At 39.5% G+C, this 19,163-nt stretch overlaps 1 protein-coding gene and 1 non-coding gene across 2 annotated transcripts in view; both read right to left on the bottom strand.

The window, feature by feature from the left end:
* Positions 1–275: 275 nt before the first annotated feature.
* LOC124798347 (meckelin) overlaps positions 276–19,163 on the bottom strand; it is a 197,893-nt gene continuing 179,005 nt past the window's right edge. Inside the window, exons 15-16 of the mRNA XM_047261705.1 lie at positions 591–733; positions 276–454 (exon numbers count right to left, since the gene is read on the bottom strand). Of these exons, the coding sequence (XP_047117661.1) occupies positions 374–454; positions 591–733 (224 nt within the window). The 3' untranslated portion in view covers positions 276–373. The remainder of the gene's footprint in view (positions 455–590; positions 734–19,163) is intronic.
* Trnal-caa lies at positions 5,142–5,216 on the bottom strand. Its single transcript has one exon. It is a non-coding gene; the product is annotated as a tRNA-Leu (tRNA).

The following is a 19,163-nucleotide window of genomic DNA, read 5'->3' as shown; positions in this document are numbered from 1 at the left end:
CATAAATTCTTGTTTATGCTATGGATACTCGTTTTTCATATTTTACAGTATTGTAAGACAGAAAAACACACACACAGACAGAGAGAGAGGGGGGGGGGGGGACATAGAGGAGGAGGGAGGGAGGGAGGGAGTGAGGGGAGAGAGAAAGAGGGGGGGGGGGGTTGTTTGTACTAATGATACAATAGAGTCAATATTAACTGTATTTAAACTAAGGTCATCTTCTTACTAAACACAAAAAGGAATACAAATATACTAAGTTACATTCTTTACAAAAATAAATGTGGGCATCCTTCCTTAAATATTATACAACTAATACTGAAATACAGATATTAAATACACATATTTTCTGCATCACACATCAGACATTGTCTATTCAGATAAGAAACCTATCATCTATCAATGTTTTCCTTGTTAAATTCCTTCTTCCTCCAGTAGTTCTGATTATAATTACTACCTGTAAGAAAAGAAGAAGAGTGAGACAAATGCTGTGCTCAAATGAAATGCTAGAAGCAAATTCAATTATTATTTCTTAAGAGCTAATTACAACAATACTCCAACCTGGAGTTTCCATTGTTTGAATAGCTAATTACCTGTGAAATACAAATAGTAATAACTGCAGACAGCAGGAAATCTTGGCACAATAAATCCATGGAGGAGAATATTATGAGTTCAAAACCAGCCAATGTGAATTCATACCCACTGAATAACAGTCTGTCAAATGAGTGTCCATTATCTGAAATAAGAGAGACTTTTTCACACACTTACACTGAGCTTGACCTCCCTTAAAAATTAATTAGACTAATAAAATAACAATTCATTTGCAGCTAGCTAATAAAGATTACAGATACACATGCAAAAGCTCATAAAATCGCAGTAGCTTCCAAAAGTTACCATAAATCTCTGAGTTGTTACATGTACTTACATCTATGTGCATTTCATAAGCCAGCTGTATGTGAGTGGTTACCATTTCTCACTTTTTCCATCCAGGAATTTACATCATAATAATATTAAGTAAGAGAGAGAAAATATTATGATAATATAAATTCCAAGATGGAAAGAGAAATGAAGAATTAAAGCATACAGGAACTGTCTCAGTTGGATGTGAACAGTGGTTTGTGAATATGCACACTTTAGCAGTCAGAAAATTACACTAACATACAACTTTTTTCTAGCATTAGAACAAAGATTTGCTTTCTTGCACATATGCAAGACACCCATATGAACATCTGTACAACAAAAGTAGTACCACAGTGTGCAGCTCAATGGTGGTTTTTTATGTTTGCATCTTTCGCATTTCATTTTGTGTGTGTATGTGTGTGTGTGTGTGTGTGTGTGTGTGTGTGTGTGTGTGTGTGTGTGTGTGTGAGAGAGAGAGAGAGAGAGAGAGAGAGAGAGAGAGAGAGAGAGAGAGAGAGAGAGAGAGAGAGAGAGAAAGAGGAGGGGGAGGGGGGGGGGGGAAGGGAGAGAGAAAGAGAGAGAGGGGGGGCAATGTGGGGGGGGGGGGGGGTGAGTGTATGAGGTACTACTATTACTACTAAAACAGAGCAAAAGCTCAGCAGCTGGAGTGTATCTAATCTTTTAAGTGTTTCTAAGTGTAACCCATTAATTGTCTGTAGATTTAGAAAAAAAGGAACGTAGAGCGCTTCTGCATGAAGATGGAATCAACAACTCAGCTGGACATCAAACAGCTCATCAGTCAATAGTGCCAAAAGTATCTAATCAAAGACTGTTTCTTAAAAATAACTCAGTCTCTGAATAAACATAAAATCTCTTTAGAAGTCTTGGTAAAAGAAATTCTACAGCAACTGATTACACACATTGCCACTTCTTTTGTAATTCAGAGACCAAAGAAATACTTCTTCAGTTTCCAAAGGTATATCATTGTCTTTTGAGACAAACAGTGAGATTTGACATCGAATTTAGTGAAGAAGAGAGAAGCTGGCTGTCATACATTCTAAATGAGCTGGAAAAGGATCTTGGAACAGAATAGATACTGAAAAAACAGAACCAACTCTCAACATAGTAACATGTTTCTATTAAAGAGATGGATAATTTCTCTCTTTTATTTGCCATCAGAGCGGAAGGGTTAACATACTGTGTAAAGCTAAATTTGCTATATCCTGCTTTTGGCTGACTGAGTTCAGGCACAGCAATATTTAAAATGATATCTCTAGACAAATTTTTTCTAAGTGTCAGCACAGGCTCATAAACAGCTGAGTTGAAAGAAATTCTTAGTTATTGAGACAATAAAAAGAACATTAAGCAAATTCCACAAATGCCTAGCCTCAACTGTCAAGTAGACCCCCACTGTTTAAAACAATGTACTGGTACAAAATGGGATACACTGCAACAAAACCAATTTTCAGTGTATTAGGATTGGTATTGCAAAATATTGCAGGCCAAAAGGTTCTCTTCAAAGCCAACAGTGTCACAATTTGGAGAATGGTCCTCAACACTATTATATCAATACAAAGTGCCTTATACACGGCAGAAATGATTCAGCAAATACTTGTACAAAGAATCAGAAAATGTACGTTGAAATGACAAAAATCATGGGGTACCTCCTAATATCATGTCAGAGCTCCTTTTACCAGGTGCACTGCAGCAACTCAACACTGCATGGAGTCAACAAGTGGTTGGAAGTCTCCTGCAGAAATATTGAGTCACACTATCTCTATAGCCATTCATAATTGTGAAAGTCTTACCAGTGCATGATTCTGTGCACCGAATGACCTCTCGATTACGTCTCATAAATGTCTGATGGGATGCATGTCAGGTAATCTGTATGGCTAAATAATTCATTCAAATTGTCCAAAATGTTCTTCAAACCAATCATGAACAATTATGGCCTGGTCACATGGTGCATTGTCATCCATAAAAATTCCATTGTTGTTTGGGAACATGACATGCATGAATGGCTGCAAATGGTCTCCAAGTAGCTAGGACCCAGTCCATTCCATGCAAACAAATCACACACCATTATGAAGCCACCACCAGCTTGCCTAGTGCCCTGTTGACAACTTGGGTCCATGGCTTCATGGGGTCTATGACACACTCTAACCCTACCATCAGCTCAAAACTAAAATCAGGACTCTTCTGAACAGGCCATAGTTTTCCACTCATCTACAGTCCAACTGATAGGGTTGTATACCCAGGAGAGTTGTTTAAAACAATGTACTGGTACAAAATGGGATACACTACAACAAAAACAATTTTCAGTTTATTAGGATTACTAATGCAAAATATTGCAGGCCAAAAGGTTCTCTTGTTGTTAGCAAAGCCACTCATGTTGGTTGTTTGCTGCCATATCCCATAAACCTTGCATTTCACCACACTGTCCTAACGGATACATTCATTGTACATCCCACATTGATTTCTGTGGTTATTTCACGCAGTGTTACTTCTCTGATAGCGTTGACAACCCAAAATAAACATTGCTGTTCTCTCATTAAGTGAAGGCTGTCAGCCACTGCAATGTCCATGGTGAGAGACAATACCTGAAGTGTGGTATTCTCAGCACACTCTTGATACTTTGGACCACGGAATATTTAATTTCCTAACAGTTTCCAAAACAGAATGTCCCATGTGTCTAACTCCAACTACCATACCACGTTCAAAGTCTGTTAATTACCACTGTGTGGCATAATCACATCAGAAACCTTTTCACTTGAATCACCTGAGTACAAATGACAGCTACATCAATGTAGTGCCCTTTTATAACTAGTGCACATGATACTAGCCCTATCTGTATATACCACTATGACTTTTCATCTCACTGTGTGTAATTTGTATTTATATCTGGAGGATCCTTTTCCAAAATACTAGAAGCTCTTAAGGAATAGAGAGGAAGAAACACAGAGTTCTGGTGAGCTTCCCAATGAATTTTACCAATGTTTTTGGCACATCATCAGAGCATCACTACTGGGGTTGGCAAATGACATATAGCTTGTTGACCAAATACTCAAGAAACAGAAAGAGGGGATTATAATTGTATGTTAAAAAAATAGAGCAAACAAAGCCTATTACACTGCTCAAGGCTGACTTCAAAATGGTAATATAAGTGGTCAAACTGAGGATAGAATCCATTTTTGGCAAAAGTATTGGGGTGCAACAGCACTCTGCCATACTTAGGTGAAGCATTATAACTGCAGCATGTACTCTCTGAGGTGTCATCAGCATAGTTGCAGAAAGTAAAATCAAAGGTGGTTTACTATTCACTGATTCTGAAAAAGCTTTCGATCATGTCAGCCATTAATTCCCACATCAGATACTCCAAATAATGGATCATGAAGATCATTTGATGAACTTGTCATCAATGCTAGCTCCAAGATCTTACTTGGTGGACACTTGAGTAAAAGTCTATCTATTGGTCAATCTATGAGGTGAGAACATCTGGTGTCAGTGGTGGTATATGCTATTGCTGTTGAAATTTTATTAGTTAATACAATGTCACAGATACAAGATCTAATGCTCCACAACATCAAGAGTTTTGCAGAATGCAGATGACATCTGTGAAGCTGTCTCATTGCCTGGATACCTCACAATGTTGGTGTTTATTCTCAGAGACTTCACAACAATGACAGACCCCTAGGAAATACAAAGATGATGACCCACAACTGGAAAGAAGAACTAAATAAATTAAGTGCTCTTTTGAAAACTCATTATGACTGGGAACTAAACTTATTTCAGAAAGTTAAGATGATAGACATATCAATGGCAAATAAACTTTGGTACATGGGGCAGATATAACCTATCACAGATCTGCAGGCCAACAGCATCCAATAAGTCTTTTGCTGGTTTTTTATTGAGAGTCAAAGAAACTTCTTGGCAGATTAAAACTGTGTGCTGGACTGAGACTCGAACTCGGGACCTTTGCCTTTCGCGGGGAAGTGCTCTACCAACTGAGCTACCCAAGCACGACTCACGCCCCGTCCTCACAGCTTTACTTCTGCCAGTATCTCGTCTCCTACCTTCCAAACTTTACAGAAGCTCTCCTGCGAACCTTGCAGAACTAGCACTCCTGAAAGAAAGGATATTGCGGAGACATGGCTTAGCCACAGCCTAGAGGATGTTTCCAGAATGAGATTTTCACTCTGCAGCGGAGTGTGCTGATATGAAACTTCCTGGCAGATTAAAACTGTGTGCCGGGCCGAGACTCGAACTCGGGACCTTTGCCTTTTGCGGGCAAGTGCTCTACCAACTGAGCTACCCAAGCACGACTCATGCCCCATCCTAACAGCTTTACTTCTGCCAGTATCTCGTCTCCTACCTTCCAAACTTTACAGAAGCTCTCCTGCGAACCTTGCAGAACTAGCACTCCTGAAAGAAAGGATATTACGGAGACATGGCTTAGCCACAGCCTAGAGGATGTTTCCAGAATGAGATTTTCACTCTGCAGCGGAGTGTGCTGATATGAAACTTCCTGGCAGATTAAAACTGTGTGCCGGACCAAGACTCGAACTCGGGACCTTTGCCTTTCGCGGGCAAGTGCTCTACCAACTGAGCTACCCAAGCACGACTCATGCCCCGTCCTCACAGCTTTACTTCTGCCAGTATCTCGTCTCCTACCTTCCAAACTTTACAGAAGCTCTCCTGCGAACCTTGCAGAACTAGCACTCCTGAAAGAAAGGATATTACGGAGACATGGCTTAGCCACAGCCTAGAGGATGTTTCCAGAATGAGATTTTCACTCTGCAGCGGAGTGTGCTGATATGAAACTTCCTGGCAGATTAAAACTGTGTGCCGGACCGAGACTCGAACTCGGGACCTTTGCCTTTCGCGGGCAAGTGCTCTACCAACTGAGCTACCCAAGCACGACTCACGCCCCGTCCTCACAGCTTTACTTCTGCCAGTATCTCGTCTCCTACCTTCCAAACTTTACAGAAGCTCTCCTGCGAACCTTGCAGAACTAGCACTCCTGAAAGAAATGATATCGCAGAGACATGGCTGTGAGGACGGAGCGTGAGTTGTGCTTATGTAAAACAATGTATAGCCTATGTCTGCCCAAATTGAGGAATCATTTAGAAATTTGAACTAAATCAGCCAAGAACTTTTAGAGATTTTTGAAAACAACCCTACCGCTTTATGTATTACATACACATATGCTAAGGAAAAAAAGCTCAAACTTCTTAGTGTGTCAAATAATGAAACCATTTTTTGTGTTCTACTTTATGCAAATATGTCTCCATTATGTTAATAAATTGTGAAGTTACTATTAATAAATTACTTCCGAAAAAAGAGAAAAAGAAAACAGAATCTACAAATGCAGTGCCATCACAGCTAAAGCTTAAGCCAATAGTTTCAACTGACTGATTACTCTAGCCCCTAAATCCCTGGATTTCAAGACTAGAGTAGTTTTCACATAAAACCCTATAAGCCATAGCCCAATCAATAATAACCATGGTGGCAGAATTGCATGTCTGTATGTGTAAATCATGTTTAAAACATTCAAAAATACTATAGTTATTCTCAGATAATGTTACAAAAGTTTCAAAAATATTAACAGTCTCCAATAAAGAATCTAGGCCACTGCCTCACAAATGCTCAAAATAGATTATCAGTGAGCAAAATTTCAAGTTGGAATTTAAGACAGATTCTCAAATCTGTAACAACATATTGCTGATATAGCACGTATAAGTGAAATACTAGTACATGTAAGTACAAAGAACTTCATTATGTTTATTTTGAACATGAGTCCTACATGCATCTACAATTGCTGTGGTCTTCAGTCCGTAGACTGGTTTCATCCAGCTCTCCATGCTAGTCCATCCTGTGCAAGCCTCTTCATCTCCGAAAAACTACTGCAACCTACATCATTCTGAATATGCTTACTGTAGTTAAGCTTCGGGCTCCCTCTACGATTTGCACCACCTACACTTCTGCCCACTATCAAAGTGACAATTATTTGATGCCTCAGGATGTGTCCTAGTGACCATTTCTTATTTTAAATCAGGATGAGCCATAAATTTCTTTTTTCCCCACTTAGGTTCAGTACTCTTCCATTAGTTATCTAGTCTACCCATTGAATTTTTAGCATTGTTTTGTAGCACCATATTTCAAAACCCTCTGTTTTCTATAATATGCCCATTTCTTCAGTTATATCACATGAAACATTCATCAGGTATGCCAATTAAACCGTTTTATTTGCAATACAAAAAATAAACTCAGAGATATGGGATGAACACAATAACTAATTTCTGAAGAATAAAAATAAAAACTTTCTTGACTGAGTGAATATCCAGTAATCAGAGGTCCAAAAAGTAATACAGGTTGAATCCCTTTAGAGCATGTAGGAATAAATTCTGTAATACTGGCACTAAGTTCAGCACTTCCCAAACTTAGCAGAAGTAACAAAATAGAATACCAAGTTCTCTCCATTTGTCAGTCTTCTGTTGGGTCAGTCCCACTCTACAGTGACATCTAACAGTAAAAGAGTCGATTGCGGCATCGCATCATCCAGGTGAAGTCTCCCAAATGTAGCTGGTTGCACTGAAACTGCTGGTTTCCATCATAGTGCAGGCCTAAATATTATAGAATGTTTTGATTATAGAAAGGTGGATCAGATCATTCAAACAGGAAGTAAATCAGCACATCCTGCTGCACTCTGTACCACACCATCATGTCTGCCAGTTCCACAATGCAGCCCAACACCCACAGCATGTGACAACCTCACAGCTGACTACATTTGTACACCTGAAGATGAGAATATAATTTTCCTGAAACCGGTCATGGGAATAATAAAACAGACTCTCAACTGAAGTGGATATTTTCAGTCTCAACATGAAGCTCAATTGCAGATGTTTTGTAAACAAAATCCTATGCACTCACTGGAGCTTTCAAAGGTGTACTACCAAGCACTGGAAATAACATAAAAAATTTAATTATTGATGAACTACATAAATAGTGAAAGCATATTCCAGCTAGAACATGAAGGTATGGGGCGAAATGAATAATTATCAGCAATTTTAAGAACTAGTAAAACACTTGCCATAGCAAAAATCAATTCAAATATAAACATTATTACTGAATTAACATAGTTACCATAAGAGAGAGGGAATATTAAAGAAACTAGTAAAAATGAAATGCCCCAAAATTTGGTACATAAAGCAGCAAAATAGATTTTATTACCTGCCCTTGCATGACACTTCTTATGAACTGTATAGGAAAGGCTGTCTAATACACAAACTAGAAGTGTTTGAAAAGTTTTTGACCAGATAGATTGACTGAACGAAGACTAGAAGAGATGGTCACAGAGGAAACACAAACAAGAGATGTGGATGAGGCATAGAAGTGGGAACTCTGAGGAAGATCTACAGTATGAAGAATGCCATTTCAAAAATAGAAGATGATAGCCTACATAAGTAAATGCAGTCAAGCACAGAGCCAGACAGTGGACTGCTAGGTTTTGATATGAAGAAGAGTGAGTGACAGGACAGAGAGAAACAATTCCAATTGCTGTCCACTCTGGAAGATAAGCAACAAGACTACATTAAATATGACCAATAGAGAAGAAGAAATAAGATGAGAAACAGAAAAATTGAGAAAGAAGAAGGAGTAACATCTGGACAGTTTCTTATAAAAATCAAAGGCATACTTCACAAACCATGGTGAGAGGCAGAACAGAAGAAGCATAGTGAAAAAGCAACCAATAGCCTGGGAGAGAGTAGGGGGCGGGGGTAGGGGGGCTGGAGATAAACTGAACTGAGAAGTGCATGAAAGGCTGCAACATGTGACTCAGCAGGTTTATGTTAGACTGAAATATTGCTCAATGAGGTTGAGAGTGACGTATTGTTGGTTGGTGATGGCAGTAACACAGAAGAGAAAATTAAAAACATCCAGTTGGGGGCACTATCTATCTCTGTGAACATTGGGGCCCAATAGTGCCAGCTGAGATACTTGACATGGGCCATGAGCTTCATTTCATTGTCTACGCAGACAACGAAAAAATATTCCCAAATTTTTCCCGGATTTCCCGGTTAAAAATAAATTTCCTCCTGGGTGAAAATACACTTTTTCAGTGTTAAGTGGCAGTATACTTTCCCTCAGAACTGTAAAAGTTCTAAATCCTTTGAATGGCTATGGTTTTATACACTGGCGTAGAATTTCTCAGCGCTATAGAAAACAAAACTCAGGAAGGAGGAAAAAACACGTTTTGGAAAGACCTTTGATGTGTACCCACAAGTACACTGCATATTTTCATATTACAAAAGTATAAATGCGAATTCCACCAAACACCGCATGTTACTTTCCGAAGCATTGAAATCGAGATTGCGATGCGCTTTTGTAAGCCAGTCACAGCTCATGTCACATGATCTCGCCACCCGATGACAGTGGATATTCAGAGCATAGGACACATTATGTAGTCAGCCAACAGAAACATCTCTGTTAAGTGGCGCGAACACACAAATAGGAAAAGTTAATAATATACACAGTGTTGCTACAAGAAAAGCAAAGTTTTCATGTATAATATTGGTCTCTAAGATTTGTGGGGACGTAGAACCACTGGCTCACCCGGCAATAATATCGCTACCCTATGGCAGCGAAAACAACTGTATCTTTTCCAGATCAGTTCTCTGTTGTACATGCTCTATGCTACAGGCATTGTGTATAGGCTGCGAGAATAAAAGTACTCATAGTAAGTGACAGGAGAGCGAGTTATTATCTATCATCGTAATTACCATGCCCGCTCTCCATTGCCTATAGATTAAGAAGCTCTAAGAGAAGCTAAGCTTTCACATGTAATGTTGATCTCTTTTGCACATGTTACACTTTAAGATACATCACACAAATGAAATCTTCTGCACTCGAAATTCTTCTAAATAGCTTGTCCTCAAAGAACTGATTTTTAAATGAGAGTCAAATGCTCTGTGATTTACGAAATCAGTTTCAGCAGTTGTCAGAGAGTGCCTATAAAAGGTGTTGCCGTTCTTGCGCAGTTATGATGACGTAGGAAGCCTGTATGTTTGTACGTGTAAGACATTTAAAGATCTTACATTGTGTCATAAAAGAAACAGGACATCGGAGAATACTCCAAGAGCATCGTGAACCATATTACAATGCATAATTTGGCTTCTACTGCACATTCGCATGTCCAGATTCCCAATGAAGTAGGCCTTGACCTGACATTAAGCTTTTCAGTGTAAGTTTTCTAGGACTACCAGTACTGTCTTATCTCATGTTTGGTTTTTTATTATGGTATAATGCCATATGCAGTTGAAACTAGCCAGTAGTGTAGGATTAAACACTTCGTCTCAAATAAATTGACTGCGGAAAAGATTAATAAAAGCCAAATCTCTTAAGCAAACAGACAAAACTAACTTCATTGTTCTGCAACACGTTTAATGCTTGACTGTCAGAAATGTGGAAATACAATAAGATCCGAAACAAATAACATTTTAGCCCTCCGTAATTAATGCGAATGTATTTTAATTCACTTGATAGCTCCCAGCCACAGAAATCCGTTTAGTTTTCATATGATGTGAGAGCAGTAAACAAAGAGGAAATGGCAAAATCACTAAACGTAAACACAGCACACGTGCAGACTACCCACCTCCCCACTACAACTCGGACTGCTCCGCGCCACAAGTGTTTGAGATAGAATGACAAAAATTTTAAAAATTGACTTTTCAAAAAATGTTCATATTGTAACACACATCTTTCTGACCAGTCTGATACATAAAACACACATGTTTGAGGAAATGTAAGACATGATATTTGGTCTTCGGCATGCCAAAGTGCAGTGCCACGCCTCTTCACACAGCATTCTTCTATTACGCATCACTGTATTTCACTCTGTGGAATTCAAACGTGTAGATTTTGTAATGGATGTCATCAAACTATATTCACGGCAGTAGGAATTAAAATGTCCTGTGGCGTTTCTCCTGCTCCCAGTTGGCCAGACCCTCTTACAAATAGTACACAAGACTGGTGTGATTTCTCGATCTGATTACGTCTATTTTGTCACTGTCTGCTAGATGAAACGAAATAGGCCTGTCTAATATTGCAGCAGTTGTAACACACACCAAATAAACGAGACTGTTTTGGCACAAATGGTCATTTTTTCAGCATGACAGAACGTAATTCACGAAGTACCAATATCAGATGCCTATTAGACCTACTAATAGCAAAAAGCTTTATGTTAGGAAATAGTTTCACATTTCATTCATACTGTAATGGCGACTTCTGCCACCGGATGTATCAGGATGACCAAATGTAGTGGGAAGACACCAAATGTAGTGGGTGGGTTCCAGGAGTTGCCGTATTAAAACTCAGCGAGAACTTTCCAAACGATTTATTTGTTTCCACTACAGCGCCCCATTCACCTCGGTCTGCATCACAGGGTCCTGCAATGCTGAGGACACCGCCCCAGCGACCCAGTGCAATGCACTGTGTCAAGCCGGCCCTGTACACCGGCTGCAGAGTCCCAGTTACATCAGGATGGCTGCGCCAGCACCTGACTCATTGGCCACCATCCTCGTTGTCTCCGCGTTGCTCTGCCGGGAGCTGTAGGCTGGCCCCGCTGCTACTTCTTCCTCCCTGGCATAGCTGAGAATGTGGTGGCAACAATCACCCATGATCCAGCGCCCGAATCTGCGACTGCCAGCAGTAGCGAGCCAAAGAGTGGCCCGTTCTGGCTGGCTGCAGACCCCGCATTGGCCTCAGAGAGTCGAACCAAGGACCCGCCGTGGACTGGGACGCTGGCACCCCATCTGTTGCTGTGTGTAGCCTGGCAGTGTGTCATACCCTGCCGCCCAGGAGAGCTGCCACACTTGAATGAATCTTGTTAGAAAATGGCACCTATTTACAATCGGCTGTGCACCTCTGTTTCGCTAACGCTCCGCTTTGCGTCACGTACGCGCCACACCCCAATTGCACCAGTGGGCCCCTTCTTACTGTAACCTGTGACATGCAAATCACTGCGTTTACTATTTTCAGCGGTTCGACGGCACTGCGGCCTCCATTCCACTTCACAACCACTGGTCAGCGTAGCTTACTGCAATCTGGCCCACACCTGGCTGTAACTTGTGCACTCAGAAATGTTGTACTGAATCTAACTTTCCTACCTTAAACTGTGGTGCCACTACAATATGCTCCAGCTTCTCAAGCATGAGATCGAAAAGTAGTAGTATGATCAACTTTTGTGCAAATTTGGAATCGTCACATTCTACCATAATTTGCGCGATGTTCCCGTTTATTCTCCTTCCTCGTTCCAATTAACAATCTTGTCATCACTAATTCTGTAACTATTCATGCCATTGTTAAGACTCATTCTCTAGTTAGCTTCACTAACCCTGCCACAATCACCCGTTTTGTTATCCCACGTTTATTCTCTGGTTAGGCGTTATTACATGTCAGTACAACGTGTTTTCCGCACTACTCCCAGAGTTGAACTTAATCGGCTGCTAGCTGGGGACTGTACACTAGTAAGTGTAGCAATCTGGCCAAAACTTTTCTGTCAAAATTTCATTTTCTTGGATACACTGAGTAGATAATATGTAATCTTTCTTAACTGTTATTCCTGTTTGTCGTTTATTTGCACTCTAGTAGTCTAAATCTACGGATTTTGCTAGTAATTATAACAAAGCTGATCATTCGCAAACCCTGTCAACCACATAACAAACAGCGATTGGCATTCACCTGTTTGGCTTTATTCCACTCTGCTCGTATAGCCCTGCCCCCTTTTGTCTGCAGTATAGTTTATTTCTAGATGAGACCGAGATTTCTCTGGCAGAGAAATCACATACACTATGCATGCATTCAAAAACCAACTTATGATTCATTCATAAATCAACTTGGAATATGTTCAAAAATGTTAAGAAATCAACAGCAATGCGTTTCAAAATCATATGAATAATTCATAGACCAACATGTGCTGGATGCTAGATGCTTTGTGAAACAAGGTTTTTTCCCCTCAAGAATATGAATTTGCCCCCCCCCCCCCCCCCACCCTCCCCTGAAATTTCCATCCGGGGCACACATCCCGGTTTGCCCCTCCACTCCCCACCATGGCCCCTAGATCCGGGCTTGGTGCGTGTGCGAGAATGTGGCAGCTTGGGTGTGCCAGTAAAATTTTTTACGGGTAGCATCTGGCTGCTTGCTGCTACTGCTTATACAGCTAACATCCACACTTCAGTAGCCAGAAGCGGGTGAAGGTACCACTCATATGCGACTCAACTGCGCTTGCACATAAGCCTGCCCGCAACTGCTCAAACGAATGTAATATAAACAGTTGTGACGTCACACTCATCAGAGTCAATCTGTTGTTATGAAGCATTGCATAGTCTTCCTAAAGCCTTTGACACATTTTGTTGGTGGCAGACGCTTGTATGAGCACTGTGTTTTGTTTTACAGGGCACATTCCCTTTGCAACTGAAGTTTTATTTTCATAATTTCTCTCGTTCATGTTTTATTGCTGCAGTATTATTCTGTAGTAACGGGATACAGTAATATCCTTTGTTAGAATATCAGTTCTTACGAGCCAAAATTACAAAAATTTAACTGAAAACTAAAATAATGAAAAATTCCCGGAATCTAAAAAATTCATGGGTTGTTTCCGGTTTTCTCCAGGATGAAAAAATTCCCGTTTTTTCTCGGATCTCCCAGTTGTCCCGGGTTGTATACACCTTGTCTATGTAAGAAATAGAGCAAAGACAGTGTGGTATCGGCCTATATTCAGTCAGTTGCAGTTTCAAATATGTGCGCTGTCAGTTACACTGTCGCATTTCCTACAGCTGCCACCGTGGCATGAAGGTGGCGTCAACGATGACACTACTGCCTATGAGATACAAGCATCCCCTCTCCAGTGGTAGCTGTACTGCAGTTCAAACATTCATGCACTGTCCCCATTTTGTATGTTTGCCAGTTGAATAATATTTACAGACTTTCATAGTGACCAGGGCTAGATGTCTTCTGAATAGACATTTTATTGAAGAGTGATAGATTCATAAATCTTTTATATCTGCACACATTTGTACATGCAAATCTACCGTTAGCAACTGATGACAGAAATACAACAACAAAGATACGTACTATTTTTACTATTTGATATTAGATGAGGAATAAATTAATATCTCAATTCTCTGTTCATGAACCGCATCTCTTCCTCACTCCTGTTCCTTCTAAAGAACCATGCAGCGTGCAAGGAAGGCATAACAGACAGAACTGGAGCATCACACAACACAGGAAAAATTAGAACTAGCAATGAACTGCCTTTCTTCCAATGAACTCCTATGTAATCCTGATAAGACAAGGGAACTAATTCTGGGTTTGGCTACAGCTGTAGAAAGTAAATCAGTAAAACTGTTATGCATTCACACTGATTCAAAATTAAACTGGGGGAACATATTAGCCAGAGAATAACAAGAGTAAGCTGTCTTATGTCAATGCTGACAGGTGCATTCCCTGGTGAGTACCTGAAAGTTGCATATTTTGCCTGTTTCAACCACACATTTCCTACAGCATGCTGCTATGTCAGTGAAATTCTGGAATTTAAAAATAAAGTAATCAGAATAATCAGCAAAGTTACACACAAGGAACACTGCTGTCCCCTCTTTATCAAGTTCCAGATATCAACTATTGTTTCCGAGCAAGGTGGCACAGAGTTTGGCACACTGGACTCGCATTCTCGAGGACGATGGTTCAAACCCACCTCCAACCATTCTGATTTAGGTTTTCTGTGATTTCCCTAAAATCTCTTCAGGCAAATGCTGGGATGTTTCCTTTGAAAGTGCACAGCCAATTTCGTCCCCTATCCTTCCCTAATCCGAGCTTGTGCTCCATTTCTAATGACCTCGTTGAGGGGACATTAAACACTAATCTCCTCCTCCTCCTCCTCAATTGTTGTTAATCTATACATATACATAGCACTGCTTTATGTCAAAAGCAATATAAATGAGTTTGACACTAGAGGGACTATACACCCTTACAATACCAGAGCCAAACTGAACCTTGATATACCAAGACACATACTCACAAAGACTGCAAACTCACACAAAATAATATCCTTAAAAATTTTTTAATACACTTGCAATATCCACACGGACACTGCTCTATAATATTTTCAAAGTTAAGTTGTATGACTGGTTACCCGAACACCCATTTTACAAGACAGCCAAACTACTTGAAATAAACATGCTTGACATTAGTACTTAAGGATATTTTTATGAGATATGGAACTAAATTGTAAAAACTTCAGTGCAAAAATTATTCTTCATAGTATATTTAATGTACAAACCTATTCCACTGAAAGTGGTCAATGGTGGATAAACTGAACAAACGCTCTTCCCTGTAGCACACCTGAAGTTACTTCTATACCTGCCAATGACTCTCCATTCAAGATATTGTGAACTGTGAGTTGTGGTTAATTCATCTCACGATATACATTTGCAATCCATTTGGTTTGCGTACAGGAGACATGTCAAAAATTTATAATACAGTTACAATGATTTTTTACACTAATAAGTAATAGCACTAAAATAAGGAATAACACTATAAGGATATTTCTTGGAATATATAACACATTGTATCCAGCTCAAATTTACAGTGCCTCATATAGCTTTCTTTTAAGTGGACCTAAATTCATCTGTATTAACTTGTTGCCTTTTAATTTATTACACATTTTCATTCCCATGTATTGAGGTCTCTGGGCATAAAGTTTAAGGTGGTGGGTAGAGAGCATAATATTTTGTTTCTAGTATCATGTGAATGAACAAAGTGGTTTCCCTCAAATAATTCATGCCTGGTGTACAAAAAGAGAATAATATTTGCATTGCAAATGCAAAGCTGCTCAGTTTGTTTGCTAGATATTCAATGTGTGCCTGCCAGCTCAAATTTTTATCTACATTTAAACCTAAGAATTTGACTGAGTCAACTTCTTCTCTATCCTGGTTGTTGTGAACAATTTTAATCTGCTCACATTCTGACAGTTTGGTTTTGAATTGCATCACATGAGTCTTAAATATGTTTAGATTCAACCCATTCAGCTGCAACCAAGTTTCTAAGGTACAGAGGGTACTGAATAATTTGCAACATTTAAGGAGATGCTAAACCTCTGCTTTCTGTTTGACATGCAAGATTTAAGTCCTTGTAGAGCACTGCCACTAATGCCATACCTTTCAAGTTTGTAAATAAGCAATGCATGAATTACAGAATCAAATGCCTTTGTGAGGTCACAGAAAATTCCTGCCAGCTTATTTCTCTTGTCTAGTGATGTACTCATTGTTTCAATGAAACTGTTTGCTGTGTCTATGGTGCTTTTCCCCTGCTGAAAACCAAACTCATTGTTTAGATTAATAGAATATTTTGAAATGAAATTTTGGATTTGGGCAACAGCAAGTTTTTCAAATATTTTGGATATGACTGGGAGAATTGAGATAGGATGATAATTTTCCATGAATTCTCTTGATCCCTTCTTGAAGAGTGGTTTGACTTCAGCATATTTCAGTAACTCAGGGAAACAGCCGTCTTCAAAACATTGACTTATTATTTGAGGTACTGGGTTTGCAATTTTATTGTCCACCACTTTAATAGCTTTGGTCGGTATTCCATCCCAACGTGCAGATTTTATTTTTTAAAATCTTGTAAAGTTTTAAGAGTTTTCATTTAGGCCAAAGAGATTTACTCTGCTGTGATAATCTGTTACATCCACACCAGACTTTGCTACATTTATAAAGAATTCATAAAATTACTCTGATATTTGAGTTGGACTTACAACAGTGATATCAGGTGTTCCCCAGGGTAGCGTCCTGAGACCTCTGCTGTTCCTGATCTATATAAATGACCTGGGTGACAATCTGAGCAGTTCTCTTAGGTTGTTCGCAGGTGATGCAGTAATTTACTGTCTAGTAAGGTCATGCGAAGACCAGTATCAGTTGCAAAGCGATTTAGAAAAGATTGTTGTATGGTGAGGCAGGTGGCAGTTGATGCTAAATAGCGAAAAGTGTGAGGTGATCCACATGAGTTCCAAAAGAAATCCGTTGGAATTTGATTACTCGATAAATAGTGCAATTCTCAAGGCTGTCAATTCAACTAAGTACCTGGGTGTTAAAATTACGAACAACTTCAGTTGGAAAGACCACATAGATAATATTGAGGGGAAGGCGAGCCAAAGGTTGCGTTTCATTGGCAGGACACTCAGAAGATGCAACAAGTCCACTAAAGAGACAGCTTACACTACACTCGTTCATTCTCTGTTAGAATATTGCTGCGCAGTGTGGGATCCTTACCAGGTGGGATTGACGGAGGACATTGAAAGGGTGCAAAAAAGGGCAGCTCATTTTGTATTATCACATAATAGGGGAGAGAGTGTGGCAGATATAATACACAAGTTGAGATGGAAGTCATTAAAGCAAAGACGTTTTTCGTCACGGCAAGATCTATTTACAAAATTTCAGTCACCAACTTTCTCTTCCGAATGTGAAAATATTTTGTTGAGCCCAACCTACATAGGTAGGACTGATCATCAAAATAAAATAAGAGAAATAAGAGCTCGAACAGAAAGGTTTAGGTGTTCGTTTTTCCCGTGCGCTGTTCGGGAGAGGAATGGTAGAGAGATAGTATGATTGTGGTTTGATGAACCCTCTGCCAAGCACTTAAATGTGAATTGCAGAGTAATCATGTAGATGTAGATGTAGTATTTCCTTTAATGTCGATTTTTGAAATTTATTGGTTACAGGCTTTAATACTTAACTTAGATTTAATGATTGACCACACTGCCTTTGTCTTATTTTTATGGTTTAAAATTAGCCTGTTATTGCCAATTGTTTTGCTGCCTTGATGGCTCTTTCAAATATGGATATATAGAGTCTGACATAAACAATGAAATCAATATCTTTATTACATTTTAATTCTCTGTGCAGTTGCCTTTTTCTTACACTGGAAATTTTTATGCCCTGGGTAATCCACTTTAATTTATTCGTCATTTTATTGCTGCAGAGTCTAGGTGGAAATGTTTCATTAAAGGCACCTAGCAAGCTATTTCGGAATGTCTCCAAGTTTTCACCACTCGAGTTACAATGACCGAAAAGCCATTTTTTCTCTTTTAGCTTATTACTAAATATTAGCAAGTTTTCTTTGCTAAAGTTCCTTCTCACAAGGTTCTCAATATGAAATGCTCCTGTCTGTCTAAGCAGCTTAATGAATAATGCACAATGACCTGAATTACCCAGAGCAAGACAAAATTTACACGCGTCTTCATACATGTACATACTTAGAACGTAGTCAATACAGGTTACTGACTGGCCATTGTCTCTGGTATGTGATATCAATGTTAAAATCAGAAGCTATTACATTTTTCTTCTTCTTTTTCTCTACAAAGGTCTTCTAGCCTAATTTGAAGCTAAGATAAGAATAGCTCTGTTGTTGACCTCCCTGGGAGACTGTGTACTGAAATAATTATAACATTTGCTAGTGCGTCCACTATTTCTACAAAACAATTTCTGGTCTCGTAATTCATTTCACTATGTAGAAGCATACACGAGCCTCCATGTGACTGGAAAAGGTACTTGCTAACCTGAAGTTCCTTATTTTGTTTAAAATTTTAATTGTGTCCTCAGTAAACCAGTGCTCATTTAAACAACCAACTCTAGTATTTGCACTTTCTGACAGAATGATTTCTATTTTGGAGATTTTATTGTTTGAAGCATCAGTGTTTAAACCATTTATATTCCAATGCATAACATATCTGCTTTGACTATTCCCAGAATGAGATTTTCACTCTGCACCGGAGTGTGCACTGATATGAAACTTCCAGGCAGATTCGAGTCTTGGTCCATCAAACAGTTTTAATCTGCCAGGAAGTTTCATATCAGCACACACTCCGCTGCAGAGTGACAATCTCATTCTAGAAACATCCCCCAGGCTGTGGCTAAGCCATGTCTCCGCAACATCCTTTCTTTCAGGAGTTCTAGTTCTGCAAGGTTCGCAGGAAAGCTTCTGTAAAGTTTGGAAGGTAGGAGATGAGATACTGGCAGAAGTAAAGCTGTGAGGATGGGGCGTGAGTCGTGCTTGGGTAGCTTAGATGGTAGAGCACTTGCCCGCGAAAGGCAAAGGTCCCGAGTTCGAGTCTCGGTCCAGCACACTTTGACTATTGCTTATAGGCTTTAGCACATTTCTTGCCAGATAACAGCTCGGTTTTGTCTTTCTTAATGCTACACAAGTTTTTTCAC

Source organism: Schistocerca piceifrons, chromosome 5 (assembly GCF_021461385.2).
Source record: "Schistocerca piceifrons isolate TAMUIC-IGC-003096 chromosome 5, iqSchPice1.1, whole genome shotgun sequence".
NCBI classification, from domain to species: domain Eukaryota; kingdom Metazoa; phylum Arthropoda; class Insecta; order Orthoptera; family Acrididae; genus Schistocerca; species Schistocerca piceifrons.
Note: the sequence above shows the minus strand (reverse complement) of the source record. Positions and strands in the feature narration are given on the sequence as shown.